We start from the raw sequence: 12,294 nt of genomic DNA, 5'->3' as shown, positions 1-12,294 counted from the left end.
TGGAGAGAGATGGTAAACTTTGGGGAAGAAGATTGTGTGAAGATCATGCAATTCCTCCACAATTCCTTCGGGTCAAACGAATTTCAAAAGCAAACATTCTCTTCAATATCTAAAGTCGCTGCAACACTGGTAATAGGGTATAGGCCCAGTGACCTCCTTTGAACATCAAAATATGCTCCATATGTTGAAGTGGTTTTTGGGTTAGTACGGTTTTTGGATTTGGAACCTAGGTTTGTGGAGGATTGAGGGTGTTTTTATTAGGTTTAGGGATGAATTGTCACATCCATATTTGTTAAAAATTTTTATGTTTGAGACCCCATTAATTGTATATTGAAACTCTTTTATGTTTGAGTAGGAGAATAATAATAGGGAAAACTGTTTTTCAATATCAAATATTGTGCATGTAGGAAGTCAATAGAAGGGTTTTTCATTTCCATTATTCATTAATCTGTTTGTATCATTATTGTGTAAGAACAGTAGACTAGTAGTTGGGGGACAAATTTAGATTTTAGTTTTTCCCCATTCTATGAACCAAAACATTGCAAATATGGTGAGCCCGTGCATGAACAGATGTTCAGTTGTAGCTATGTCGAATTTTTGGCATTGTATAAGGTATTTACACTAATTGTACAAGGCAAATATGGTAATTGTACAAGGGTACTTGTGTTGAATGATTTCAAATCTTTTTTAAAAATTGACTTGCTCATTTCCCTTTTGTAAGGATGGTAGACATTCGTCATAAACATTTCTTGATCACGCACTCATCTCATTCAATTTTTTTTTTTTACCTTGTAGAGGTTCATTGGATGACCCACCACACTAATGATGAATACTAAGCTAATTTGGATTTAATTTTCTTCATTTTCCCTCAGGCATGACATTGGAACATGGTTAACCCACTCATATGTACACGTTCAATTGTAGCTATGTAGAATTTATGCCACTGTATAAGGCATTTACACAAAGTGTACAAGGCAAAGTCACTAATTGTACAAGGGTGTACAAGGGTACCTGTCTTGAAGAATTTCAAATGATTTTGAGGAACTCACTTGGACATTTCCTTTTTCCAAGGATGAAAGATATTCCTCACACATATTGGTTGATCATGTGCAACACATGCATTTATTTGACCTCATACATGCTCATTCCATCACCTTGTATTCATAAATAATGATTATGGATACATGGTTAGGTTCAATTTCATTTTTTTTACCTCTTTTTTGAGCCATGACAATGGAAACATAGTTAACCCATCCATATGCACACATTGCATTATAGGTGTATGTAAATATGCAACTGTCCAAGACATTTACACTAAGTGTACAAGGTATGTGTGCTAACTGTACATCAGTGTACAAGGTAGCTATCTATAACGATTTGAAAGGTATATGAAGAACTTGCTTTCTCATTTCCATTTTCCAACGATGAAGGAGATTTGTCACACACATTACTTGATCACACACTCATCCCATTCATTTTTGTGAGTTTGTACATGTTCATCATGTTACTTACCACAGTAATAATGAATAAAACCATTATTTGACATCAATTTGTTCAAAATTTGTACCATCATTACATTTGAACATGGTTCGCCCACTCATATAGATTCCTGTGTTGTAGGTGTATGAAATTTCTGTCATTGTACAAGACCTTTACACTAAGTGTACAAGGAAAATATGGTAACTGTACGAGGGTGTATAAGGGTATCTGTCTCGAAGGATTTAAAATGATTTTGAGGAACTAACTCGCTCATTTCTCTTTTCCAAGGATGAGATAAGAGGCATTCCTCCCACATATGTTGATCACGTGCAACCCATGCATTTATTTGACCTCATACACGTTCATTCCATCACCTTGTATTCATAAATGATGATTAGGGATACATGGTTGGGATTGATTTCATTTTTTTTTTTACTTTTTTTCTTGAGATATGACAATGGAAACAAAGTTAACCCACCCATATGCACACATTGCATTATAGGTGTATGTAAATGTGCAAGTGTACAAGACATTTACACTAAGTGTAGAAGGTACGTGTGCTAACTGTACAAGGGTATTCAAGGTAGCCTATCTTGAAGGATTTTAAAGAATTTTGAAGAACTCACTCACTCATTTTTCCCTTAAATTTCATCATCCACAATTTGCAACTTCTTATTTTGTTATATGTTGTTTTAAAACTGAAATAAATAATGAATGATGAAATACAAGAGTACCATTGCATTCAAAACACGTAATATAAGTACAACATGTAACTTAGTCGCGCCACATTTTAACATACCTAAAAGAACTTTTGAACGACAAACATGACTGTGAATGTTACAACACATTCAAGGACAAAGAGAGCAAGGAAATTTTGTTTTTGATCTTTAGTCTTCTTTAATACTTGGTCATTTACGAGTTGGCCAATAACCTAGTTAATCTTTGCAGGCTTAGAGGATTCAATAGGTGCATCGAGTTTTTTCCATTGAGGCTCGTACATCACCCATGCTGATATAGTCCCACAATGAGTTCTGTATGATTTATAAACGTTACCCTTGTAACCAATGACTTGAGCTTGGCATTCAAGCCAAGTTGTGTATACACCTGACCACTTTCCAACAAAAACAATGTAGATCTTGTCTTCGTTTGCCATGTATTTGTTTAAACTGATGCAAACAAATAAACAATCTACGCATGTGACCTTTCTTTTATATTTTCCAAAAACATTGATAATATGCTTAATTGAAGAAATGAAATATAAAATTTATGCCTTCAAGCATCCTTGGACAATATGGTTGATATATGTTTGGAATCAAGGTTCTTTACACGGTGCTTTGAACCAAACAATGGTGTTAAAGTTGAGGTTATATCATTTATATAGTTTGAAGATTGGTTGGAGGGCCTAGTTGTAATATTGGCATGAGAGCCTATTTCCAATACAGACAGAAAAATACAAGACCTATATGAAACTTTTAAATATAAATATGTATGCTTGAGAAAAGTGTCATTGTGAAGTCAATTTTCAAATAAATAATGTTCTCGTGACCTCTCTATTTCAGTTATTGGTAAAAGTTAATAATATCCTACACCAAAGTGTTCTTCACTTACATTATAACGTTCTATTGGGTCATTCCGAAAGATCTTCAGAATGAATATATTCAATTCGGTTTGCTATGACATGCAAAATATTATTATTATTATTTAATTTCGTTATCACATATTGGAAAAATGTGACAAAATGTAAATCATTGATAAATTAGAAAATATATTTATTAATTTTTCGTAACCAAATTCTACTTCACCTACAATGTGTTCAAAACAAATATATTTGATACACCGTGACATGCAATATGTGAATGTTATTTAAAATTGATCACAAGACTAACAAGATGTGACACTAATTTAATGTTATATGATGGGGTGGTCTGCTAATAATGGGACGCTAATAATAAAGTTGATAATTAATTATCGACCATTTGCTTACTTAAGCTGCAACAAATTCCCCAAAACTCGGAGTACAATATTATATACGTTACATAGGGTTCATTCAGGTAAGGTCATTCATATATGTTAGTACTCGTCATCAGAGATTTCAAAATCCGATTTGCATTGCGGTATAGACAGAATTTCTGCTTGTTCCTCTTCATTAAGTTCTTGACCATTTGCTAGTGTTTTGTTGCGTGCCTCTTCTAACATTATTACCTTATTTTTTCGAATTGTCATCTTATAGTTTTCCTCTGTTATCTTATTAAGTGTTTTAGATAAATTGTTGTGATTGTATTGACGGGCAAACGACTTTCTACATGGTACACATACCTAAAATAGTGAGTTGTTGGACTAGATTTGTTGATTCCTCCACCTGATACGTCCACTCATTTTCCATGGTACACATGGTCACATTCGAATATTTGTCTGATGGCTTTAGTGAGTACATGAGATTATCATTTCCTAATGCCCAATATTGGCTTGATAGCTCAAATATATCCCTTGGCCAGTAGTACTTCTCCAAGTGAAAATGGTGTCCACCTCTTCTATTGTCCATCTCCTGAAATAACTATTAAACCTACCAAAGAAGTGTGCATATGCCCCAAAATCTTAAATAACAACTTAAGACAGTTAAAAATTCATTTTCCTAACTTTCAAATAAATAGACGCTAAGTGACTAATACGAGAAAGTTGTTCACAATGTGCACTAGTATCAAATGATGAAGAAGTTTTGTACGAAAGTTATAAGCTATAAGATGACATGTGTGATTGATGCAAAATTAAGCTCTCCACTTTCTTCTTAGTCATAAGAAGTTCGATGTAGAACCCCTTATTTATACTATGGTTACATGGCACTATACGTGCTCATATTTTGTAATATTTTGTATCCCATATCTTATTCTCTTTTCTTTTCCTACTCTCTAGTGTTAGCTTTATGTCTTTTCAATGTGTTGAACTGACTTGTCGGTCATGTCTTTGTTGTGTACATATCATCTCATCTTTTCACTATTTGCCCCTGTTAAAGGGTCATCCTCTAGAACCTCAAAAGGTGCTCGAGATGAAAATTTACCCATCATTCCTTCTATCCAGCCTCCCAGTATCCCCAAGGCTCCTGCAAAAACTTCCATTGATGGGATTCCCTTCAATGCTTTCTCGACAAAATTATGTAGAGACCAGTACACTAAGGTTTATCGTTAGAGGTCTTTTGTTCTTGAGAGACAACTTCATTTAGAATCTTTTCTCGACACACCAATTCTAGACCTGTTTGTATAACTAGGATGGCTTCCTCTAGCAAACTTCATTGGGTCTGCTTGTGCTCCTATTGTACGAATGTTTTATTCGAACGTTATTGAGCATGACTTGGATGAGTCCTACCTTCAGTCAAGTCTTTTTGGAATTGTTGTTAAAGTCACCCCTAAGATAATTGCTGAAGTCTTAGGCATCCCATTGGTTCAAGTACCCTCTGTGAGTGATTTCGAAATCACCTCTGACCTATTGGATAGAGTGTCTATTGACTTATGGGGAGAGGTCCGAGGTCAGCTAGGCTCAGGGGTGCACACTGGTAGCCTCTCTCGTCCTGATTGGGTGTTAGCTACTTTTCTATCATTCTCAGTTTATCCCTCCTCTCATCGGGCAAACATTTGTAAGAATGGTTGCATTCTCTTGTCTCGTATCCTTCATCGGGAACCCATCAATCTAGCATCTTGCATCTTAGATGAGATGATTTTTCGAGGAGATCCTATAGTGTCTAAGAAGGAGGTTCTTCCTTATGGGATTTTAATCACACAAATCTGCCAAAGGGCTGGAGTTGTATTTCCTGTCAATTCTTATTTTCTTGTGCTAATGGGTCCCATTGATACCTCTTCTTGGAATCGATGTCAAGGACAGATTAAAGGTGCTCTTGGTTCTAAGAAGAAGGTGTGCCATAGTAGAGCTAAGAGAAAATTTGGTGAAAGTGACGCTGATTCAGATGTAGATTCCAGTGTCCTAGCTCAACTTTGTGCTAGGTTTGATGCTTTGGATGAGAAGATTTCTGCTCAATCCACCTTATCGTCTGAGCAGATTTCTCAACTCCAATCTTATATGGAGAGAGACTTCTCTCTAATTGATGGACAAATGCTTTGCAACATGGATCAGCTGCACGGTCTTGAAGATTTTGTCCATAAGCATCTCTCTTAGCCAAGTAGCAGCTAATTATTATTTTTTGGACAACTCTTTGTCTTGTGTACTTTGCTTATCATGTTCATTTTGATCGACTTATGTACATGGCTTATTTTGGACAACTCTTTGTCTCATTCTGGGACAAAAAAGGGGAGACATTTTACACTTGACATGTAGTTGATCATGACATTGTGTTTTGTGCTTTGGATATTTGATATGTTGATCATGATCATATTGTTTTGTATTTGTGGATATTGGACATGGTTATTTTGACTCATGAATGCATATTGACTATCTTTAGGCAAATGATCTTTGTGGATATATGTGGATATATGTGGATATCTATGTGTTGATTTATTCAAATCTTGTGGAAGTGCCTTGGAATATGTATAGGTGCTACTAATGCTTTTCTTGAGATTTATTTGCAGGTATTGTAGTACCTAGGTTGTGGTTTTGAGTGAGTGAGGGGTCTTGTATGAGAGTTGGGTGGGGCTTACTTACTTGTACTTATTCGTGTTGTAAAGGGTTTTGTCCCAGAATTGCCAAAGGGGGAGATTGTGAGTGTTTAGCTAGGTTGGCAATTCCGGACAAAATTCCTAAGTGTCCCCTAACTCGGCTTTCCTATTCCTATTCGGACTACTTGACTTTGAAGACTAAGACTTTGCTAAGAGGCCGAGGTATGTAGTCATCCCGGTTTTTAATCTTTAAATGTGTTAGAAAGTTGGGAAAAATGGTTTTTGGTGCAAGGCTTTCATTTCTCTGTTTTTGGATCGATCCAGGTGTAGGGGTGGATCTATCCAACTAATGTTTTTTTTATCAAATCTCAGCCATTAGATTAAGGGTTTCTTTTTACACTTTAAAAACCAATCTTCTCTCATTTTCTGTGTAGAGAGACTACTGAAAACGTGGGGAGAGCAGCCACACTCCAAGTGTTCTTCATTTTCTCATTTTTGCTTTCCTAATTTGGGGTTTTTGATTGCAAAGAAAATCCACTTCTCTTAATGTTTTGAAAACTAGTTTTCAATGGATTTTCTTGAGCAATAAATGGGTTGATTCATTCCTTCATTCACATCTAAATCTCTCATTCTATTTGGGTTGTGCAAAAACTCATTTTCTTCTTGTGTGGATTCAAGAAGAGGCCAAGATTGAGCTTGGTGCGGACTCCAAGTGTGCTCCAAAAGGAGAAGCTGAAAATGAAGGTACTAGTCAAGTATTCCGGGAAGGATTGGTTGGCTTGAGCTAGGTAAAACCTTGTACTCAGTTTTTATTCTTCATAGTGGAGTTTTCAATCGGTGATAGGCCCATGGTTTTTTATCTCTTCGAAGGTTTTCCACGTTAAAAATCCGGTGTTCATTGTCTCTTTCTCTCACTCTATATTTTGATTTATTTTTTAGGAATGTTGAAGCATTTGCATGTGTTTTGCATTTACAAATTGTTGGGAGAGTATTGATGCATACATTATTCCTTGTGGATGTTTTGCTTTGTTGAAAAGTTATTAGAAGAAAAAAAATTCTTGACATTAAGATAGTTTAAGGTTAGGTAATCATTGTTGGGATAATTTTTAAATTGTTCTACAACACCTATTCACCCCCCTCTAGGTGTAGTTCATTATTGAGATTCACATTTTCAAAACTCATTAACAAAACGAGAAGATTTTAGACCTGTAGTCCAAATACCTGAAGATGTAAAACCTTTTGGGTATAAATGGGTATTTGTACGAAAGCGCAATGAGAATAACGAGATCATAAGATATAAAACATGATTAGTAGTACAAGGTTTCTCATAGAGACCTGATATTGACTACGAGGAAACATACTCTCCTGTCATCGACACAATCACATTTCGTTTCTTAATTAGTTTGGCAGTCTCAGAAGGACTGGATATACGTTTCATGGATGTTATTACAACATATTTATATTGACCCATGGATAATGATATATACATGAAAATCCTTGAATGATTTAAATTGCCTGAAGCAAATATTATAAAGTCTCGTAGCATGTACTTAATCAAGTTACAATGATCTTTGTATGGATTAAAGCAATCTGGACGCATGTGGTACAATCGCCTTAGCGAATACTTGCTAAAAGAAGGGTATGTGAATAACCCTATATGCCCATGCATCTTCATTAAGAAATCAGAAATCGGATTTGCAATTATTGCAATGTGTGTTGATGACTTAAATCTTTTTGGAACTCTTAAAGAGCTCATAAGAACAACAAATTACTTGAAAAATGAATTTGAGATGAAAGATCTTGGAAAAATAAAATTTTGTCTTAGCATACAGATCGAGCATTTTCCAAATGAAGTTTTAGTACATCAATCAACATACATTAAGAAAGTTTTGAAGCGTTTTTATATGGATAAAACGTATCCTTTAGGTTCTCCAATGGTTGTCTGATCACTTGATGTGAAAAAAGACCCATTTCGTCATTGCGAAAAATATGAAGAATTACTTGGTCCTGAAGTACCATATCTTAGTGCTATTGGTGCACTTATGTATCTAGCCAATTGTACACGTCCAAAGATTGTTTTTTCTGTCAATTTATTAGCAAGATACAATTCCGCTCCAACTCAAAGACATTGGAATGGTATCAAACATATATTGCGTTATTTTCGCGGAACGATTAATATTAGTTTATTTTACTCAAGGGAATCAAAGCAACAATTGCTTAGATATGCATATGCAGGATATATTTCAGATCTACACAAAGATAGGTCACAAACGGGTATGTGTTTCATTGTAATGGTATTGTTATTTCATGGAGATCTGTTAAACAAACAATGGTGGCCACATCATCAAATCATTCAAAAATACTAGCAATTCATGAAGCAAGTCGTGAATGTATATGACTAAGATCTAAGATACAACATATTCGGGAATCATGTGGACTTTCTTCTATCAAAGGTGACTCGACAATATTATTTGAAAATAATGTTGCATGCATTGCACAAATAACAAGGGGTTACATTAAAGGAGATAGAACTAAACACATTTCACCAAATTTATTTTATACACATGAACTCCAGAAGAGTGGTGAAATTGATGTGCAACAAATACACTTAAGTGATAATCTAGCAGATTTATTCACAAAATCATTGTCAACCTCAACATTCAAGAAGTTAATACATAGGATTAGAATGTGTCAACTCAAGGATATCGACATGAGGGGGAGTATGCTTGTAAAAGGGTGTTAGTGTACTGTACTATTTTTCCCTTCATCTAAGTTTTGTCATACTAGGTTTTACTAGCAAAGTTTTTTAACGAGATAGTCCTAACATACCAAGAACAACTTAAAGAATTATAAGAATATTGTACTCTTTTTTCCTTTATTAGGTTTTTCCCATAGGGTTTTTTACTAGCAAGGTTTTAATGAGACATATTCTTCAATGTGGTGGACATCCAAGAGGGAGTGTTATAATTGAAGTAATGAATGTCACCACATTAATTATAATAAATGTTAATTAAATATTATTTATGACTTTCATTAATAAGTATTAATGGAAACCATTAATGTTATTTATGAGTTCCATTAATATTCATAAATGGGAATATTAATGGAAGTCATTTGGAAAGCCTATAAAAAGGCTTCCCATCCCTTGTAATATGCATTCTCTAAGCAATAAAGAAATTTTTTACTTTCTCTCATTCTCTTTGTATTTCATTTTCTCAACTTTCTCAATTCTCTTTTGTGATTTCTTCTTTACTATTATATATTATTATCAAAGTAATATATAATTTATCTCTATTACTTTATTTGTGTTGTATTTATCCTTATTTTACAACAAAAACAAGTATTTTCAAAGAACATCTTTTAGTTCTGTTTACTTATTTTTTAAAAACTGTTTTAAAAAATAATTATATAAATATATAGAATGATTAAAAATAAAATTATTTTTAAAATATATTTAAAAATATGTTAAAGACATTTCAGTTTCTAATATAGATTTTTGTTTTACGAGACATGTATAGTTTTCATAAACTGTTTTCGAAAAGAATTACTAATTTAGGCCTTAATTTGTATGGGTTGCAACCTCTCAGCTTAGGAATGGATGTTATAGCTTTGTCCTAAGTCACTTTTATACACCCTCCGACACCATAGAAGAGGAGGAGAAACTAGAAAATGGATATAATGACAAAAAAAAAAATAATAAAAAAATTAAGAATTTAAATCATTAAAATATATACTTAACAGCCATTTATTATTTCATCACACATATAAACCAATTCTCTAAATGGAAAGATTTAATTTCATTCTGAGAGTTGATTCACAGAATTTGTTTGGTGTTTGTGTCTCTGACTCGCGCTCTGCTCTCTCCATCAATTCATTCTTTCATTATTTATATACGTTTGTATGATTTTAAAAAAACCCTAGCTAGAACCATACCTTTTGATCCCTAACCATGGAGGACGCGGAAGGAGTTCTGAGTTTTGACTTCGAGGGCGGCCTCGACGCTGCTCCCGGCACCGCGGCCGCGGCCGCACCTTTGATACAATCAGACGTGACCGCCGCGGCGGCGGCTCCATCTTCCGTCGTCTCCGCGGAGCCCGCTCCTGGCGGCGCCCCCGGCAGGCGCAGCTTTCGGCAGACGGTGTGCCGGCACTGGCTGCGCAGCCTCTGTATGAAAGGCGACGCCTGCGGCTTCCTCCACCAGTACGACAAGTCGCGCATGCCTGTTTGCCGATTCTTTAGATTGTACGGAGAGTGTCGTGAGCAGGACTGCGTGTACAAGCATACCAATGAAGATATCAAGGAGTGTAACATGTATGTATTTGCTTGATTTTGATTCATTTTGTTAATTTTAATTAATTAATTAATTTATTTTTAAATTCCTGATTGGAATGTGTTGTGTTTGATTTGGTGTATTGGGGTTAGTTGGTATAATTTTTGACTGGGTTGTGATATGAATTTGAGAAAATGATGATTTTGAGGTCTTAGAGATTGTGTTTGGACTCCATTGGTATGTTAATGTGGTTGAGTTTTTGTTACTTTTATCTCTCCATTTGATTGGAGTATGTTGTGTTCCAATTTGGTCAAATTGGGTTTGCTTGAGTTATATATTATGATCGTATTTTATGAAACCTTGAGTTTGAGAGGTCACATGTGGTGTCTGAAATCCATTTGGGATTGTCAACGAGATGGTTAGGAACCGATGGTAGAAATGAGTAGAAGTTTTGTGCTTTTAGAGTTGGCTGAATTTGATGAATTAAGCTTGTAGAATGGATGCATTTGTATATGTGGTAAGCTTGAGGATGGGACGATTAAATATATCTGTGATGGTTTGGACACGTGGATTGAGAACTAGAGATTTTTGAGTATTGAGGATGGATGGTTTAATTCAAGTTATTCAACTTTAAGGCTATACAAAAATTCCAGTTTCCTTTTATCCCCTGTGACACCTTCTGATATTTCCCAAATTGCAGTTTAAGATTATGTTATTGGGTTTGTAAATTCCCCAATGATAACCCGTCCCATAATAATCTGGAAATCTCTCAAACACCAAGAACCATCCCAAACTTGGGTCTTTTTTTACTCGGTTATAATGATGTTCTTGTTCGATGTTAGAAATTACAAGATGTTTGTTTGGTCTCTCTGTCTCTCTCTTTCACACACATTCACACTAACACACACACACACACACACACACACACACACTCAAACATGTGCACACACACATGAAGTTGCTATCTTGGGGGCTGTATCAAATTTGAATAAATTTGGAAGCAACTGAGAGGGAAATTTTCATGAATCAGAAGGAGAATCGGAGGAGATTCTCTAGCATGTCGATGTTGATCGCCTTTGCCTTAGTATGATTGGTAATTGTTAGTTCTCTAGGATCCTCTAAGGCTTCCTAACTCTGGTTTGAACCAAGGTGAGAAGATGATCTGTTTTATTTGGAGCTGGTCTTACTATTGGTTTTCTTGGTTCTTATATCAATAGTTAGAAAATTTAGAAACAATGCTGCATTTATTTTGGTATCCTGTTTATTTTTACATTGCTATTCATCTTTTTTATTTTTTATTTGGGGTTTGTTGTCTTTTACCTGTGATTTTCCTTTTGTACATCCAAACTTCAGTTATATTTTTTTTGTCTTTTTAATTTTTTTGAAATAATAAACTTGTTTTTGTAGAGAAGGATATTAGGTAATGAGCTTTTATAGTTATTGAAGAATTCTAGTTTTAAACGTAATTATATTCCCCTGGTCTAGAAGAAGGGACCACATGTCCATTGGTAGGTCCAAGGATTTCACCCATTTGGAATTTTTAGTGGGTTGATCTTGCTAACTATTCACTTTTTTAGCCTTAAATAATTAGGACTGAACTTTAATTATGCATGGGCTCGAGTAAATTTGTCAAAGTTCTCTGCATGCATTCAACTTGGGCTATGCAAAATTGTGAAATAAAGAAGAAGCTCGTCAAGGGGGCTAAATTATGCGATATGGTGGTTCTTTAGGTTATGCAAGTCAAAGGAATTGGTGAAGACTCAAAAGGAGGAAGTTGTGTTTTGTTGGCGATTGGCAGAAAATGATTTTATAAAGTGATCCCATTAGTTTTTTGGTTAGCAAGTATTGCTTGTCAAGCATACTTAAAAAAACACTTGTTTTCAACTTTGCATCTCAATTATCTTTTTTTGATTAGAAACAAAAAATTCATTGGTAAGAATTTAA

The 12,294-nt window shown here is 34.8% G+C and overlaps 1 protein-coding gene across 1 annotated transcript in view; it reads left to right on the top strand.

The window, feature by feature from the left end:
* The first annotated feature begins 9,857 nt into the window (after positions 1 to 9,857).
* LOC117923590 (30-kDa cleavage and polyadenylation specificity factor 30) overlaps positions 9,858 to 12,294 on the top strand; it is a 45,687-nt gene continuing 43,250 nt past the window's right edge. The window contains exon 1 of the mRNA XM_034841951.1: positions 9,858 to 10,391. Within this exon, the coding sequence (XP_034697842.1) occupies positions 10,030 to 10,391 (362 nt within the window). The 5' untranslated portion in view covers positions 9,858 to 10,029. The remainder of the gene's footprint in view (positions 10,392 to 12,294) is intronic.

Source organism: Vitis riparia, chromosome 10 (assembly GCF_004353265.1).
Source record: "Vitis riparia cultivar Riparia Gloire de Montpellier isolate 1030 chromosome 10, EGFV_Vit.rip_1.0, whole genome shotgun sequence".
NCBI lineage: Eukaryota > Viridiplantae > Streptophyta > Magnoliopsida > Vitales > Vitaceae > Vitis > Vitis riparia.
The sequence above is the reverse complement of the archived record's forward strand: the minus strand, read 5'-3'. Positions and strand labels throughout refer to the sequence as shown.